The sequence below is a fragment of the Anopheles merus genome, chromosome 2R (assembly GCF_017562075.2).
Source record: "Anopheles merus strain MAF chromosome 2R, AmerM5.1, whole genome shotgun sequence".
Taxonomy (NCBI): Eukaryota; Metazoa; Arthropoda; class Insecta; order Diptera; family Culicidae; genus Anopheles; species Anopheles merus.
In genome coordinates, this window is record NC_054082.1 from 7,492,860 (window position 1) to 7,510,031 (window position 17,172).

A 17,172-nucleotide genomic window follows, 5' to 3' on the forward strand; every position below is an offset into this window, starting at 1 on the left:
CAGCTAATGAAGAGCTTATCGTCGCTGGTATCGCAAATTGGGTACATCAGCAACGACATCAAGGTGCGTATCGAGCGGCTCGAGTCGTTCGCGATGTTCGAACTGGACGGCGATAAAACAAAGGAAGCGCGCGTCACTGCATCAGAGGTGGTGCTGAAAGCACCGACGCAACAAAAGGAGCACCATCATTCGCACCACCACTCGTCCCACCGGCAGCAGCACCATCAGCAACAGCAGCAGTCACACCAGGACTCGCTGCGCCACGAAAGCGTTACGCCGACCGACGGAGCGGCGGTGACGATGGCAACGGTGCGGGCCGACGATGCCGGCACCGATTTGGAGAAGCGACAAAAGCGGCCGAAGAAAGTGTCCATCAAGGAGACGGACGATAGCGTGAAGCCGTGCCGGGAGTACTTCGACGCACTGGCCAAGGATCGCAATGCGAAAACGATCAAGCTGCTGCAGCTGTACGATTCCATCGGACCGATACTGATTAAGCTGGAAAGCCTGGTGCTCGGTACGTTTACGGGCGAGTGTCCCGAGATGAAGTACTACTACAACCACTGGGAGAAACAAGTGTTTGGTTGCTTCACCAGGTGAGAATGCAGGGAGCGGGCCGTTTGGAGCACAATATCAAGTAACAGCAAATAAACCTTACCGCTACTGCTTTGCTCCTGCTTTGCTGTGCCCCACCCAGATTTGCAGCGAAAAACTTGGAAAAGTTCATGAACCATCTGCTGCACAATCAGCCCCTGTTCGAGGTGGATGCAATCTTGACGGTGCCGGAAATACTGATGCGACCATCGTCAACGGACGCGTACAGCATCATGATCAGCTCGGTGAAGGATTTCCTGCTCCGGTGAGGATATGGAGGGGGAGTTTCGGCTTTGCGCCTGACGAAGTTTAATTGCACCAATTGTTTCGCTGAGTGAGTATCAAATTTTGTTTCTTCGCTAGATTGAAAAATTTTAAACGCTGGACGGCCGAAACCTGTCTCCCGTGTCCGGTGACCAAGTGCGAGGAGAAAGAGTTTTACTTCACCTTTTTTGAGGATGTCGTTCAGGTATGTTAAAAGGGCACAGCATGCAGAGGAAGAATGTTTGGTACATTAAGATGACTCTTTTGTATACATCAGATCCCTCGGGTGTGTGATTTGGTAATAAATCTGCAGCAATCGATCCAGCAACTTGTCACGGAGGTACTCACCTATTTGAAAAGGTAAGTAATCTCACGCCAATTCTACAGCTGATATGGGCCTAAACCTATTTGTTTTGAACGCCAGCTGGCAAAAGTATCGAAACCTTTGGATGTATGAAAAAATGAGCGTTTGCGAGAAGTTCCTCAACCAAAACGTGTCGCTAGCACAGCTGGACGAGAAGTTCATCTACTACACGCAGATCGTGAATGAGCTGGAGCGGCACAAACCGTTTCACGACATTAAAAGCATTCGCGTCAACCTGAGGCCACTGATCCGCGGCATCGTCGACCATGCCGTCGAGTGGCGCAATACGCTGGGCAACATTCTTGCCGAACGGACGCGCCAGCAGATGATAGAACTACACGAGCACATGGTGGTAGGTGGTGTTCAGCTTCGCAGTTGCTTGCTCGGCCCTCATGGTGCGTTTGTTTGATGAGTGTGTTTGTTTTGTGCAGAGTTTAAGGAACGATCTGGATAAGAACGTGAAGGAGCTGTCTCACTTCAAGACAGTGATGCAAACGATTCAAACCATTCAATCGACCACGCTGACGGTGGAGCTGAAAATACACGAAATACAGGAGATTTACAACATTCTCGAAGAGCATCGCATCAAGGTGAGCTGCTGCGCCGGATGGCAGCATTAGGTGCACGATTTTTACACCAATGTTCTCACGATTTCCATCAACACAGTTCCCGCTGGGCGATATGATTATGGCGTACCATTTGGAGAAGCGATGGAAAAAAATCTACCATTCCGCATTGCTGCGCTCGGGCAAGCTGCAGCCGACCAAGGCAAAGTTTGCCGAAATTACGCAAAAAGAAATACAAACGTTCAGCGACGAGGTAGGTCGACGGGCCAGCACACCAGCACCTGCTTTTGTGTATTGGATTGTGACCGTGTGTTTTTGCTTTCCGTTTTGCAAGCTTGCAAAGTTTATAACGAAATTCCGCACCGAAGGGCCCGGCACGGTCGGGCTTGACCTGGACAGGGGCGTCGAGCTGATGGATTCGTACGGCAAAGAAATCGAACTAATGGATCGTCAACGCATCGAGCTAGGTAGGGTTGAGCTTTGTTCTGCAACTGGGCCGCGAGCGAGCGAAGCGCACACATTGATGCCTTTTAAAAATTGTACTGTGTATGCTTGTTTCTTTTTTTGTTCTCCCACGCTTTCTAGAAAATGCCGAAAAGCTGTTTGATATTCCATTAACGGATTACAGTGATTTTTTGCAATGCAAGCACGAGTACGAAGAAATACAAGTGGTAAGTGAGTGCAGGCCGCAGGCCGTGCAGGCCCGGCAACGACACAAATGGTCAATTGATGCTCAAAGTAAAAACGCAATTTTGTCTAATTGAATTGCCGCTAGCAGTGATAGGAAATTGGGTAATGAATGATAAAATGTGATTTCACCATTGCTCCTCCCTACCCAGGTCTACAAACTGTACGTGCAGCAGAAAGTCGCCCGAGAGAAGTGGTCCCACACGCTGTGGGCCAATCTAAACCCCCAGGCACTGCTGGAGGGTATCGACAATTTTATGAAGGAGTTCCGAATGCTGCCCAAAAATGTGAGCTTCTCTAACACACACACACACACATACACAACCAATCCGGTGCAAAAAGCCGTAGAAACTGTTTCTTTTTTGTTGTTTGATTTCTCACTCGTTCGCTTCCCGTTTTCATCCGACTCCCGGCACAGGTCCGGCAAGCGCCCGTTGGGCAAGCGCTGGACACGAAAATGAAGCAATTCAAATCGTCCATTCCGCTAATGCTGAGCCTAAAGGACGAAGCGCTGCGCAGGCGGCACTGGGAGAAGCTAATGGAAAAAACTGGTCAACATTTCGACATGTCAGCGGACCGATTCACGCTCGAGAACATGTTTGCGATGGAGCTGCATAAGTATCAGGTAGGTTTTTCGGTGATTTTTTTTTGCTGAGCCACCATGTAGGGGAGAGAATGAAAAAAAAAGGCCGTACGTAGCGGGAGGAGGATATTTTTGGAGAGACTGTTTCTGCTGATTAATGAAGTCTGCATACAAGTGGATCGGCGGGTGAACATAAATAATGTTCCAATGGCTGTCAGCACACTAATTATTATTCTTGAAGCGTAGAGCGTTTGCAACCTCAAATACCTTTCGGTCGGCTTACATCTGTGCGAGCTACAATTTCGTATTGTTTCTTTCCTATCGCGACTGTTTTCCCGTTTCAAAGGACATTGCCGAGGAGATCATCAATAACGCTATCAAGGAGCTTGCGATCGAACGTAGCGTGCAGGAAATAAACGACATCTGGGAGCGGATGTGCTTCAACATGATACGCTACGAGAAGGGCGGCCGAGTGAGAGGGTAAGGGAGCATGAGCGAAATCAAAGCCCCCCATTTCCAGCAATTAAACAATGCGGTCGATGGTTATTTTTAGGCACATTCTTGGAGCAACGGATGAAATTATGCAAGTGCTTGAAGAAAATTCCATGAACCTTCAATCCATGGCAGCATCACAGTAAGATATCTCTGCGCACGCCAAGCTAAGCAAACCTTTTTTTCACGCACCAAAATGTCTCTCACTCCGCAGATTTATTGGCCCGTTCATGTCCAAGGTTCAGCAGTGGGAAAAGGATCTTACCCTCATATCGGAAATCATCGACGAATGGATTAGCGTGCAGCGAAAGTGGCTGTACCTGGAGGGCATTTTTATCGACGGTGACATCAGCAGCCAGTTGCCGGAGGAGGCCAAAAATTTCAACACCATCGATGAGGAATTCCGCGAGGTGAGATATGATTAAAACAGTGGCCTGCCCACCACTTGGCGGCGGTACTTTAGTTGCTTGACATTTTATGATGTATTTTCGTGACATGTGATTAACCATCAGATAATGCGGAACAGCAACGATAATCCGCTCGTGACGGCTGTGTGCCTTGTTCCGGGCCGGCTGAACGATTTCATGCGCCTGGGATCCGCACTTGACGGTTGTCAGAAATCGCTCAACGACTATCTGGAGCAAAAACGTAGAGCATTCCCAAGGTAAGTGTTCTGTGGGCCACAGTGCGGACATGCCGTCATTACATGGCACACCTAAATATTCATCATCTTTTCTCACCCACGCGCTGGGGCTGTTCTCACAGGTTCTACTTTATATCGACGGACGAGCTGCTCTCCATACTGGGCGACAGTGAGCCAACGTGCGTCCAGGAGCACATCATAAAGGTAAAGTTTATTTCCTTTTTCTCCCTCCTCCCTTGTGTCCTTTCCATCAAACATTCAGCACTAAACAGGTTGGCGGTAGCACCTGACCTGGCTGCTTGTTTAAAACCAGCACACCAGGAAGCGGCCACAGCTCGCTGGGTTACCTAAAAAGTTTACTACCACTTTGCAAGCTGTTACCCCATGCCGGTTCCAATTACTCGAGACATTGACGCACAAATTTTCGCACTTGCAGATGTTCGATAACATAAAATCTTTACGATTTGCTAAAGATCGATTCGACACGCCGACTGTAACGGCCATGATTTCCAGCGAGGGCGAAGTGATGGAGTTCGAGAACCAGGGTATGTATGTCATCGTCATCGGCCTCCAGTGAACCTTCCCAGGCCTACCATCGCTCCTTCTGATGGGCTTCGGTTTCGATGGATCCGACATGAGCAAATTGAGCGTCCACCACCATGGACCTACGCGCAACGAGGTGGAAAATATTTCACAATTTTTCATTTTATTACCTCACGTGCTGTTGTACCCCGTGGCTGCTGCTGGAGCTTTATTTTATAGCACAGTGAATGTATCAATCGCTCGAACCTTCCAAAACTGTCCTTTGTGCGGACGCTGTGGCATAAACTGTGTTGTTGTGGCTTCCCCAAGACATAACCACACGCACGCATGCATCGGGAAGAAAAGAGGAGGAGAGAGCGTGTTACAAAACTTGTTGTCCCCTTTATTGATTTCCATTTTGCTTTTATTCTTTTTTTTTCTTCGGCCGTAACAGTGCCGGTAAAGGAGCGGGTCGAGAACTGGATGAACGAGGTGTTGAAGGAAATGCGTCGGACCAATCGATTTATAACGAAGAAAGCAATCTTCCATTACGGCAAGGATCGCGAACTCGGACGGTTAGTAGGCACCCTCCAATTCTCCCATCCCGCAAAAGGTGTAATATTCTACGCACGTTTTTTTTTCTCTCTCTTCCGCTACTCGTGCCTTTCGACTGCTGGCTTCATCTCTAGGCCGGACTGGATTATGCTTTACCAGGGCATGGTTTGTCTCGCTGCCAATCAAGTCTGGTGGACGGCGGAGGTCGAGGAGGTGTTCGCTAAGGTGCGCCACGGCAACAAGCGAGCGATGAAGGAATATCTGCAGGAGCAGAACCGCCAGCTCGACGAGCTCGTGCTGAAAGGTAGGTAAGGCCGTGATTTAAGCCACGCGTCCATGCCGACAGCTCTTCAATATTAAATCGGGAAGCGGGAAGCCCCAAGGTAAAATGTGCGTGTGTTTGGGTTACTAATAGACACATTTCGTTTTTGGCAGTGCGCGCTAATCTGACACCCAATGATCGTCTTAAGTTCAAAACGATTGCCACCATCGACGTGCATGCACGGGACATCATCGAAGGGTTTGTGCGGGATAGCATTCTGGACGCTCACGAGTTCGGTTGGGAAAGTCAGCTTAGGTAAGAGCGGGATGGGCGTTGAAATAGACGCATGAATTATTATATCTTTATTTATATCTCTTTTCCATAGGTTTTATTGGATACGAGAAATGGATAATTTGTATGTGCTTCAATGTACAGGTAAGATTTGTGACGAAAGTTTAAGCAAATTCACGTGTATTCACAATTTTAGCAAATTAATCTTTTACTAACTATTACCAAACGTTGCCTTTAGCTGTGTGTTCATTCTGTTAGATGATTCTAGATCATATGGAGATACCTTTTCAAACACTGCACTTCTCCGAATTCTTACTGCTCTTTCTGCCTAGGATAGATTCTTTTTCTTCTTTGTTTTTGATTCTCATCCCAGCAACAATCTCCTTCGTCCCCAAAGGGTTCCCAAGTATCTTGCACAATCACTCCCAGTGTTCTTTACCGTACCGTTGCCCGTTGGGTTTCCGGAAAGCTACTTCAAATCCTGTACTAATTACATTTCGTTTCTGATTGCTCTTCATCGGTCCAACCTCACTGCACCGCGCACACGCCTCCGTGCCCGGACTGGATGGCCGGACTCTGGCCCGGTACGATGGACGAAACATTCGTCTTGTGCGGCAACCGTCATCGTTCGGTCCGCCATCAACCGAACCCGACATAAATTGGACGATCCCGGGCATCGAATCACTGTCGAACATCATTGCCATATGGTGCACGGGCAAAACGCTCTCGAAAACGGATCCGTCGCCATCGATGGCAACGATCCCAAACCTGCTGACACGATGCTGACGACGTCCACGACGACGACGACGATGATTTGATAGGAAAATTCGATTACGGTTACGAGTATATGGGATTAAATGGACGGCTCGTTATTACGCCATTGACTGATAGGATATATTTAACAATCACGCAAGCCTTGACGATGAATTTGGGCGGTGCACCAGCTGGTAAGTGATAATCGATGGGTCTGGCCGAACCCCGAGCACACGATGAGGACGACGACGCAGACCGAAGATAAGACATTTGCCGTTGCAGTGACCACGTGTGCCGGTGACAACATTCATTTAGATTTTGCATCCATTATACGCTGCAATCCCCCCCCCCCCACAGGGGAACCACGGTGAAGCCACCCTGCGTGGCATTTGCACACGCACACACACACACAAATGTTGGCCACACCACCACACAACAGTGTAGCAAGGCAGACACACGGCAGCCTAATCTCAGCACGTTGCTGTTTTTCGGGTGCACCGGGACAGAGTTTCGCAATCAGTCGCTGCACATTTGTCTCTTATCGGAAAGCGGACGTTTGTTTCCACATGTGTGTTTATCTAGCGTTCCTTTTGTAACTAATCCCGAAACGTTTCGTTTTCGTGCAGGTCCTGCCGGTACGGGCAAGACCGAAACGACCAAGGATTTAGCCAAAGCGATGGCACTGCTTTGCGTCGTAACGAACTGCGGCGAGGGCATGGACTTTCGGGCGGTCGGAACGGTACTGTCAGGTATGTATGGTTTTTGGGAGGCTTTCGGTTCTCGGTCCGGACGCCTCAATCTTATGTTGGGGTATTAGTCAACGTAATGTGTGGACAGTGTAGCTGCCGTCAGCTATCTAGCTGGAAGATACAATTTAACCGATTATTTGTTCATTGTGAATCGTTCAAAACTGATTGTTTTGAAAGTGTCGTAAATAATTCAAAAAACTGAAAGTTTGCAATTGCACCCAATTTCCTTTTCAAGAGCAATACCATCATACTCCACAACCTCTGTGTGTGTATTTGTGATGCTTCATCGCGGCCACTGCGCTGCTGCGCATTGCTCTCGCCCAACTTTACCTCATTAAAATAATCAAATTGAATCGGAAAATTTATTTCTCAATTTTACGGTTTAACAGTAATCCGCAAACTAAATATCTGCTGATCTGATAACGTGTGCCGCATGCAGTACGGCCAAACCTGTAATTTCGTGCCCGGTTTTGTGTTTCCGTCCGGTTTGCGTCCTTCCGGCAGCCATCCCAACCCCAGCCGACAACAGTGCTGGGGCCGACAAGCCACTACAGTTATCGGTACAAGTGGTTTAATGCTCCATCCCCCCGCATACACACACACACACACACACAGACTCGGCGCACAGAAGCCAAATGGTACAAGGATACGATGGACAGGAGGTGTGTGTGTGTGTGTGTGTGAGTGTACAAAGGTTTTCGTGGCGCAATTCATCCTGCTGATGGTTGCTGATTGTGCGGCCGCCACAGCCAGCCACCACCGACCGAGGAAAATGGTGGCAGACAACGGCACCAATGTTTAAAACCTTTTTGCATAACTTCAACCACACAGCCAGGCAGTGTACACGAGGCTTTACACCTTTTTCACACACAGCCGTAACAGGGGGGGGGGGGGGCGGGAGACCTGTTTGCACTGGTGCATCCGGTCGGTCCGGATGCCTTTGCACGCACGCTTTAAGCTGAAGGGCGGGATGGGTTTGTGATGATGCCGAAAAAGACGACTCGTAGACCGACGACCGAAACGCACCGCGCACCAATCGGTAATCGGCTTTGCGCTTTATATAAAACACAAATTGCGCTACAAATAAAGCGTGCCTCGCAAATGGTGATTCAATTTCGCGGCCCAAAACCACAGATCGCCAGGGGAACACTCCGCCACCTGTGCCACCGTTTGAGACCAAACGCTAGACCGTGAGCTTGCAGGAGTCACAATTCTATTTCGAGTTGCAATTTTTGCAACACGCGCGCATTAAACAAACGCGCGTGCGGTTAGAGCGTCCCGATTCGGGGCGAAGGTTGACCGAAACGGGTTTTGCAAATGCTATTTGTTTAAATTAAGTCGAAAAGCTAAAGCTTCTTTGCAAATGGGCGTTTGCAGGACGGTGTTGTTGAGCAATTTTCAATACGTCGTAGTTGTTTGGCGAAGGAATGTATCAATATTTCAATTACTGATTTACATCGCTCTCCCAACAACGCACAGGACTGACCCAATGCGGTGCCTGGGGATGTTTCGACGAGTTTAATCGTATCGATATCTCCGTGCTGAGTGTCATCTCTACCCAGCTGCAAACGATTAAGACGGCGCTCGTGTGCCGCGTCAAAACATTCATGGTAAGTGCCTTAAGGTCTGGTGTAATCTTTCCTTCCTAATGCTTCCAGCGGTGTGCTCTCTGAAGCGCACCCACGACTTCGATCCAACTCCGGATATTGTTAGTCCGATTTTGACGTCATCCGGAGTCGTCCAGAGTCGGTTGGAGTCTGCCGAAGATTGCCGGTGCAATTTATGTATGATCATGCATATTACATCGTGGTCGACTCCGGACGACTCCGGTTGAGTTCGGATGACTCTGAGCGATTTCGGACGGCTTCAGACGATTCTAAATGGATTCGGATAATGCTGGAGGTGGAAAACCTACCTTCCGGAGCCGGTTCAGAAATGCTCAAACTCGGATCGGAGTCGACTCTGGATTTTTGTGCCTACTTTACCCAACAATAATGCCTTCCTCATCATCACACGCCTCTGTTTCCTTCCAGTTTGAGGGCAACGAGATCAATCTCGATCCCAAGGTCGGCATCTTCATTACGATGAACCCGGGCTATGCCGGGCGCACGGAGCTGCCCGAATCGGTGAAGGCCCTGTTCCGGCCCGTCACCTGCATCATGCCCGATCTGGAGCTGATCTGCATGATATCGCTCTTCTCGGACGGCTTCATCACGGCCAAGGTGCTGGCGAAGAAGATGACCGTGCTGTACAAGATGGCGCGCGAGCAGCTGTCCAAGCAGTATCACTACGACTGGGGCCTTCGATCGCTTAACGCTGTGCTGCGGATGGCCGGCGTGAACAAGCGCAAATCGCCCGAAATTTCGGAAGCCGCCACCCTGATGCGCACGCTGTTCGACATGAACTTTCCCAAGTTTGTGTTTGACGATGTGCCACTGTTTATGGGGCTCATAAAGGTAAGCCCGGCGGTGGCATGGTTTTATAACAAACTGGTTGGCATTTAATAACAATGACATCACGCTTCCCTCCGCAGGATCTATTTCCCGGCGTAGATTATCCCCGCGTGGGCTACCCGGACTTTAACGAAGCGGTGAAGGAGGTGCTTTTAGCAGATGGATTCATCATCATTCAGAAACAGGTGTGTGTGTGTGTGTGTGTGTGTGTGTGTGTGTGTGTGTGTGTGTGTGTGTGTGTGTGTGTGTGTGTGTATGTGTGATTGAGCAACGTTTAATTAGCATATTCATGACGGCTGCGCATCCATTCATTCGGCAGATGGACAAGGTGCAGCAACTGTACGAAACGATGATGACTCGCCATTCCACGATGGTGGTCGGTCCGACCGGTGGTGGCAAAACGGTCGTCATCAACACGCTGATAAAAGCGCAAACCAACATGGGACTGCCGACGAAATGTACCGTGCTGAATCCAAAGGTAAGAAAATGGCATTCAAATCGTATGCACTGTAGTTGGGAAAACTTTACAAATGTAGCATTAGTTCTTTGCATAACAAAATGGAATATCCCTTGCTATGGCGCTGCTTTTTTTGTTTTTGACTCTGTTTGAGTCTGCACGTGTGTTTGGTCAAAGATCAAAAGCGACGACCATTGGCAGTGGAACCAATCTCTTTTTTTTTTGTTACACGTTCTGATGCTTTAACCATTCAAAAGAGCTATGCCCATCTTTCGCACCACACCAATCGACCGCCGATGTGTGTTCAAAGAACTTGAGCATGCCAATATCGGCTAATGGGTAAGCTCCGCCAAGTCGTCGGTCCACGAGCGTTTGAAATTGTTTGCATCTACACCGATGGTCGATGTTGAAAAATGCATTGCGAACCCCCCTCGCTTTCCCTCCTCATTTAGTCCGGCATGCCCAGGAACGGTGCTGCAAATAATCGTTATCTTGCAATTGGGTACGCAAAGATAAGCTCTTTGTGCGATTGGATCCATCGGGATGCACTTTCCCGAATAGTCAATCCAATATTGCCAACCGGATCGAACGGTCCGGAGGCCTGCCTGCCTGCCTGCCTGCGGGGCAAACCCCAATACCCACGATGGCACGAGGCCCAACGGTTCTAAGCAAACTCACGTATAAATTAACGGTCGTACCCAGCCCGGTCGAATCCTAGGCGGCCGACAAAAAACCCATTTTTGGGGTAAAAAGTTACGACCTCCGCTGCTCCGCTCTCACCCTATTCGGAATCTCAGATGATGACGGTACGTCGGATGCCGGTGAAATCGATGCTTTTCTCTTGAATAGAGCCGGAACGTGTGCCATACAAGGCAACATTGCGAAATAGGCAACAGCAATAGCGATACCTTCGTCTGGTTGCTTTTTGCTCTTACTGCTCCAAAAATGAGTTAGTAGATTGGATGGATTTATTTCGATTTTTTCCCGGTACTCGTTTTGTAAATGTTCTAAATATTGAATATGTGGCGATGAAACCTTTCACAGTCGAGCTGCTGGCCCAGAGTGAATTTCAATCATAGGAAACGAGGGTCCTCTTTCCGATTCTCCCGTCCGGTGGTCTATATTTTTAATATCCTTTTCAAAAAAATACTTACCCTTTTTTGGCTCGCTGCAGGCTTGCTCGGTGATAGAGCTGTACGGATTTCTCGATCCGAGTACGCGCGACTGGGTCGATGGATTGTTCTCCAACATTTTCCGCGAGATGAATAAACCCACTGACCGCGATGTAAGTATCAGTTTCCGTGCAGCTATTGATTCATTTCCCCGCCGTAAGATCCACGCCGCGCGTGGTCACCCTGAGGAGAGTGCGACTGATGAAAACCCCACATGCCTTTGCACCCATTCCACGTTCCAGGAACGGCGCTACGTTTGCTTCGACGGGGACGTCGATGCGCTCTGGATCGAGAACATGAACTCCGTCATGGATGACAACAAATTGCTGACGCTGGCGAACGGCGAACGCATCCGGCTGAATAGCTACTGTGCGCTGCTGTTTGAAGTTGGCGACCTGGCCTACGCTTCGCCGGCGACCGTTTCCCGGGCCGGCATGGTGTACCTGGATCCGAAAAACCTCGGCTACGTGTGCTACTGGGAGCGGTGGCTGAAGGGCCGCTACCTGGAGGAGCAGGAGATGCTGCAAAAAACGTTCAGCGCGCTCGTTCCCGCCGCGATCGATTACATCCTCGAGGGTGTCGATGGCAACAATCAGGAGGATCCGCTCGAGCTGGTCATTCGCCAGACGAACCTGAACATGGTGGTGCAGCTGTGCCAGTTTTACGACGCACTGTTTCCGATGAAAACGTCCGCCTGCCCGCACGAGGAGGACGTGGTGGAGTGTGGCTTTGTGCAGTGCGTGTACCTGTCGCTCGGGGCCGCCCTGCTCGAGGAGTCGCGCAGCCGGTTCGATGGGTTCGTCAAGCGAAACCTCGAAATGATTGCGGCCGAGGATACGCGCGAAAGTCCCGCCACGACGGGACAGTTGCCCACGGTGAAGCCGACGCTGTTTGATTACTTCTTCGACATCGAGCGCAAGCAGTGGCTGGCCTGGGAGTGGGTCATTCCGGGCTACGTGCATGATGCGACGCTACACTTTAGCGACATCTTGGTGCCGACGATGGACACGATGAAGATTGAGAAAATATTGGATCTCATGAATAGGGTAGGAAAAGAGGACCGAGAAGTAGTTTTAACATTTCGTGATATGAGGTTTTTTCTAATTCCTATTCATCGACAGGTTCGTCGTCCGGTCGTTCTGGTGGGCGATCCTGGCACTTCCAAGACGGCAGTAATATCCCACTTTTTGCGCCATCTAAACCGCGACTCGTTCGTCGTGCTCAACATAAACTTTTCCTCCCGCACGTCCTCGATGGACGTGCAGAAGACCATCGAGGCGGCGGTGGAGAAGCGCACGAAGGATATCTTTGGCCCGCCGGTCGGCAAGAAGCTGGTCACCTTCATCGACGACATGAACATGCCGCAGGTGGACAACTACGGCACGCAGCAACCGATCGCGCTGCTGAAGCTGCTGCTAGAGAAGGAGGGCATGTTCGATCGCACCAAGGATTTGAGCTGGAAGAAGTTCAAAGATATGTGTAAGTGATGGCTGGCAATGGGCTGCAATAGAGCGGGCTTGATTTTAATAATGATATTCCGAAAATCGCCTTCTCCAGCGTTCCTCGCCGCTATGGGCCGTGCCGGAGGAGGACGCAACGAGGTGGATTCACGCTTCATCTCAATGTTCTCCGTGATCAACATCATCTTTCCGAACGACAGCACACTGCGCCACATCTACGCCTCGATCCTGAAGGGGCACCTGGAACCGTTCGCACCGGATCTGGGCGACAACGCGGACAAGCTGATCGAGATGACGCTGGCCCTGTTCAAAACGCTCGTCACCAAGCTACCGCCGACGCCCTCCAAATTCCACTACATCTTCAACATGAAGGATCTGTCGCGCATCTTCGCCGGGCTGCTGCAGATCCATCCGAGCTTCTTCAAGGAAACGCGCCACCTGGTCCGGGTGTGGCGTAACGAGTTCGCGCGCGTCATCTGCGATCGGCTAATCAACGAGCAGGATCAACAGTTTATGGAGCAGCAGCTGGGCGAGCAGATAATGGAGCAGTTTCCCATACCGCGCAGCTTCCGGCACACGGTGCAGATGGAACCGGCCCAGCAGCAGCAGCAGCAGCAGCAGCTGCAGGAGGGCCGGCTGGAGTCGCGCATTAAGAGTGCCGTGGTGGAGCTGTCCGTTGCGCAGTACGCGCTGCGGGATCCGCTACTGTTTGGCGACTATCGCAACGCGGTCAACCCGGCCGAGGAGCGCTACTACGAGGATTTGCTCGACTACGAGGCGATCTACTTCCTGTTCCAGGAGATACTGATGGAGTACTGCGAGCAGCGGGGCAAGATGAATCTGGTGCTGTTCGAGGACTGTCTCGAGCATCTGACGCGCGTCCATCGCACACTGCGTATGCATCGGTAAGGCGTCTTTGTGGAATTGATTGGATTTAACCCTCTAACGTTGTGTCCTGATCTATTCCACAGCGGGCACGTCATGCTGGTCGGTATCGGTGGCTCGGGCAAGCAAAGCATTACCCGGCTGGCGGCGTTCGCGGCCGGCTGCGAAATCTTCGAAATCGTGCTCAGCCGCGGCTACAACGAGACCTCGTTCCGGGAGGATCTGAAAACGCTCTTCCTGCAGGTCGGCGTGCGGAACGTGAAAACATGCTTCATCTTTAAGGCGGCCCAAGTAAGTCGGTCGGGTTCTGGGGTGCTTCCCCCCTCTGTTGTACCGCTGCTGTACTTTTCAATTTCAATGTTTGCCTTTCTTCCTGCCGCTTTAATTCATTTCCTCTGCGCCTCAACACCATGTGATCCCTTCCCCTCGAACCGGTCCACCACCATCATCAGATTGCGGAAGAAGGATTTCTGGAGTTCATAAATAATATTTTAACCACTGGCATGGTGCCAGCAATGTTTACCGACGACGAAAAGGATCAGATAATTGGTCAGTGCCGCGGTGCGGCCCAGGAGCATGGCTACGCGCCCAGCAAGTAGGTTCCGGGGCGGGTTGGTATTTATTACGCTGGCTGAACTTTTTCACACAGCTGCCGGGTATGCGTGGTTTATTGGCTTCGTGTACGCGCCACCGAAGAGCAAGCCTGTAGCTGGCTTGGCTCCTCTCGGTTGCTCCCCTCGCATCCTCGCGTTTGTTTTCCGGGCACGCCATTTTAAATCCATTTATCGCATCGCTCATCCCGGGCAAGCGTCGTGGCTGTATTTTCCCCTCCCTTCTCTTACCCTTCCCACTTCCGGCAGGGATGGCGTTTGGTCGTTTTTCCTCGAGCGGGCCGTGCGCAATCTGCACGTCGTGCTGTGCATGTCGCCCGAGGGTGACGCACTCCGCAACCGGTGCCGCAACTTCCCCGGCCTAGTCGGCAGCACCACGATCGATTGGGTGTTTCCCTGGCCCCAGCAGGCGCTGTTTGCCGTGGCGAAGGTGTTCCTCGCGGACCATCCGAAGGTAGGCGGAACTGCAATCGGAAGAAACCCTGCCACGAACTCATCTGTGCCACGCGTGTTTGATTTGTCTGTAATTTCCCAGATCCCGGAAAGCTATCGAGAACCAATCATCGCCCATATCGTGCACGTCCATCAGTCGCTCAAGGGCTACAATGTGCAGTATCTGATGAAGTTACGGCGAAAGAACTTCGTTACGCCGAAGCACTATCTCGATTTCATCAATACCTACTTGAAGCTGATCGGTAAGTAAAGAGCAGTCGAGCATATCTTGCCGAGTCGAGTGCCGCAAATGTCTTGCAAAACTGGCATCAATTACTATTCATGCTCGCTGGAACGCTTGTTACGAAAAGTTGTGGTGGTGGTGGAGAAGGTGGGAGGCATCATTTAACCTCGAAAGCGATTCCAATTTTTTTCCCCCTGGTACCGATATAATGTGCGCACGAAAAGAATGAACTCGACGGAAACACCCATATCAATTTGTTGCCATGGCAAAGCTTGGGAAGATTCGCGTCTTCCTCCTTTGCCTGCTGTCATCCGCACCGTTCGGCATCCGTAACGCTGTCCATCAAATGTCTCATCGCTCAGTCAACCGTCTACCGTTCGAGTCTCTTATGACGTCGGAGAGCAGCAGCAGCAAAAAAAAAGAAAGAAACCTAGGCCCAATTCTAGGCGCTTTTTCCCGGAGCACGCTCATTCTGCCGTAACGCGGCGAGCGTGTTTTGCGTGGTCCATAATTAATTAGCACAGCATTATCCGGAATAATCGATCAATGCCTTGGTTGCCAGCCTGGGGCGACCGAGATGAAGCACCCGGTGTGTGGCTGTTCAGCCCGGTTTTAGCCCGGTTCGACCACCGGAGCAGGGCGGGAGGCTTCCGGTTTAGCCGCACCAGAAGTGTGTACGGCTGGAAAGAGCTTAGTCACATCAAGCAGAAACACTAATATGTGCCCACCGGCCGCGTCTTGCCGCATCCGAATCTGTCGGGCTCGGATACCATGGGCCACCGATTGGTGTGTTGCGCAACACCTACCACCGTAATATCCGTCTGTGTGTGTGTGTGTGTGTGTGGTGGCATGGGTTTTTATTTTTATTTTTCATCCTTCGATGGGTTTTCCGCCCGGATGTCACTGTTTGCTGGGCCGGGAGGACGGTGGGGACGTGTGGTGAGTGGGAAATTGAGAAGCGTTAAAGTAGGCCCACTCTGCACGGGCCTATCGGTAAGCCGTCGGTCCTCGGCTAAGAAGGTACGGGCCGGATAGCCGAGCACATTATCCCGGTCGGGTCTGTGTGTGTGTGTGTGTGTTGCAACCCGCCCGATACGGTTACACTGGAAAAGGGCACCAGGGCTGGCATCGGATGGGAGATCCGGTGCTACGATCCAAGCCAGTGGATGAGCCTGGTGCGAGGTGTGAGAAGAAAATAAATATAATATACAGTGTTCCTGGGAAAAAAAGGCACCGATAGAGACAGAGAGAAAGTGGGAGCCCGAGAAAAAGCGGGCGAAAACCCCACGCTCTATAGCTAAATAAATGTTCATCTTTCATTTTCAATTTGTCACGCTTCGCCAGAGGAGAAAGATAATTTCATCATGCAACAGTGCTCCCGACTATCGGACGGCATCGAGAAAATTAATGAAGCCTCACTTCAGATCGATCAATTGAGTATCATCGTGGAGGAGCAGCGGAAAAATGTCATCGAAGCGGCGGACCGTTGTGAATCGATGCTGGCGGGAATTGAGACATGTAAGTGTGGGGAGTAAAAGGAAGACGGAAAAACCCTCCGCGCTGGGTTCCTTCTCCAATGTTTTGGTTTGTTTGTGCGCGGTGGGTGTGTGTTTTCGAGGAAATTGGAAACACATTTCTCGCCCGATCCTTGGGGAGCTCGGTCTGTGTGTGGTTTTATCGCGAACCCCGCACTTCCTGATGACACGGTTATTTCTTCCGTCCGCTTCCAGCGACCGAAAAGGCCAACGTGAAGAAGCTGGAAGCGTCGGAGAAGTCGGTCGAGGTGGAGCAGCAGAAGAAAATCATCACCGTCGAAAAGGCGGAAGCGGAGGAGGCGCTGGCGGCCGCCCTGCCCGCCCTGGAGGTGGCCCGGCTGGCCCTGTCGGATCTGGACAAGTCGGACATTACGGAGATACGAAGCTTCGCCACGCCGCCCGAACCGGTGCAGGTGGTGTGTGAGTGTGTGGCCATCATCAAGGGGTTCAAGGAAATCTCGTGGAAGACGGCGAAAGGCATGATGTCGGAGGGCAACTTTTTGCGCAGCCTGCAGGAGCTGGACTGTGACGCCATCACGCAGAAGCAGGTCGCGACGGTGCGAGCCAACATGAAGGTAAGCGGCGGGGGGGGGGGGGG

The 17,172-nt window shown here is 51.0% G+C and overlaps 1 protein-coding gene across 1 annotated transcript in view; it reads left to right on the plus strand.

Annotated features, from left to right (window-relative positions):
- The window catches only part of LOC121588825 (dynein heavy chain 10, axonemal), a 39,145-nt gene that overhangs the window by 13,432 nt on the left and 8,541 nt on the right, over nt 1–17,172 (plus strand). Inside the window, exons 21-57 of the mRNA XM_041907220.1 lie at nt 4–596; nt 698–859; nt 958–1,063; nt 1,136–1,218; nt 1,283–1,574; nt 1,654–1,812; nt 1,889–2,041; nt 2,123–2,255; nt 2,374–2,459; nt 2,628–2,762; nt 2,894–3,100; nt 3,405–3,538; nt 3,612–3,692; nt 3,765–3,960; nt 4,063–4,214; nt 4,316–4,397; nt 4,630–4,738; nt 5,170–5,290; nt 5,405–5,574; nt 5,706–5,847; nt 5,918–5,967; nt 6,645–6,770; nt 7,203–7,325; nt 8,805–8,935; nt 9,359–9,781; nt 9,859–9,963; nt 10,098–10,256; nt 11,410–11,520; nt 11,650–12,453; nt 12,529–12,886; nt 12,965–13,772; nt 13,839–14,043; nt 14,205–14,347; nt 14,613–14,817; nt 14,899–15,058; nt 16,384–16,557; nt 16,770–17,149. Coding sequence (XP_041763154.1) covers nt 4–596; nt 698–859; nt 958–1,063; nt 1,136–1,218; nt 1,283–1,574; nt 1,654–1,812; nt 1,889–2,041; nt 2,123–2,255; nt 2,374–2,459; nt 2,628–2,762; nt 2,894–3,100; nt 3,405–3,538; nt 3,612–3,692; nt 3,765–3,960; nt 4,063–4,214; nt 4,316–4,397; nt 4,630–4,738; nt 5,170–5,290; nt 5,405–5,574; nt 5,706–5,847; nt 5,918–5,967; nt 6,645–6,770; nt 7,203–7,325; nt 8,805–8,935; nt 9,359–9,781; nt 9,859–9,963; nt 10,098–10,256; nt 11,410–11,520; nt 11,650–12,453; nt 12,529–12,886; nt 12,965–13,772; nt 13,839–14,043; nt 14,205–14,347; nt 14,613–14,817; nt 14,899–15,058; nt 16,384–16,557; nt 16,770–17,149 — 7,761 coding nt within the window. The remainder of the gene's footprint in view (nt 1–3; nt 597–697; nt 860–957; nt 1,064–1,135; nt 1,219–1,282; nt 1,575–1,653; nt 1,813–1,888; nt 2,042–2,122; nt 2,256–2,373; nt 2,460–2,627; nt 2,763–2,893; nt 3,101–3,404; nt 3,539–3,611; nt 3,693–3,764; nt 3,961–4,062; nt 4,215–4,315; nt 4,398–4,629; nt 4,739–5,169; nt 5,291–5,404; nt 5,575–5,705; nt 5,848–5,917; nt 5,968–6,644; nt 6,771–7,202; nt 7,326–8,804; nt 8,936–9,358; nt 9,782–9,858; nt 9,964–10,097; nt 10,257–11,409; nt 11,521–11,649; nt 12,454–12,528; nt 12,887–12,964; nt 13,773–13,838; nt 14,044–14,204; nt 14,348–14,612; nt 14,818–14,898; nt 15,059–16,383; nt 16,558–16,769; nt 17,150–17,172) is intronic.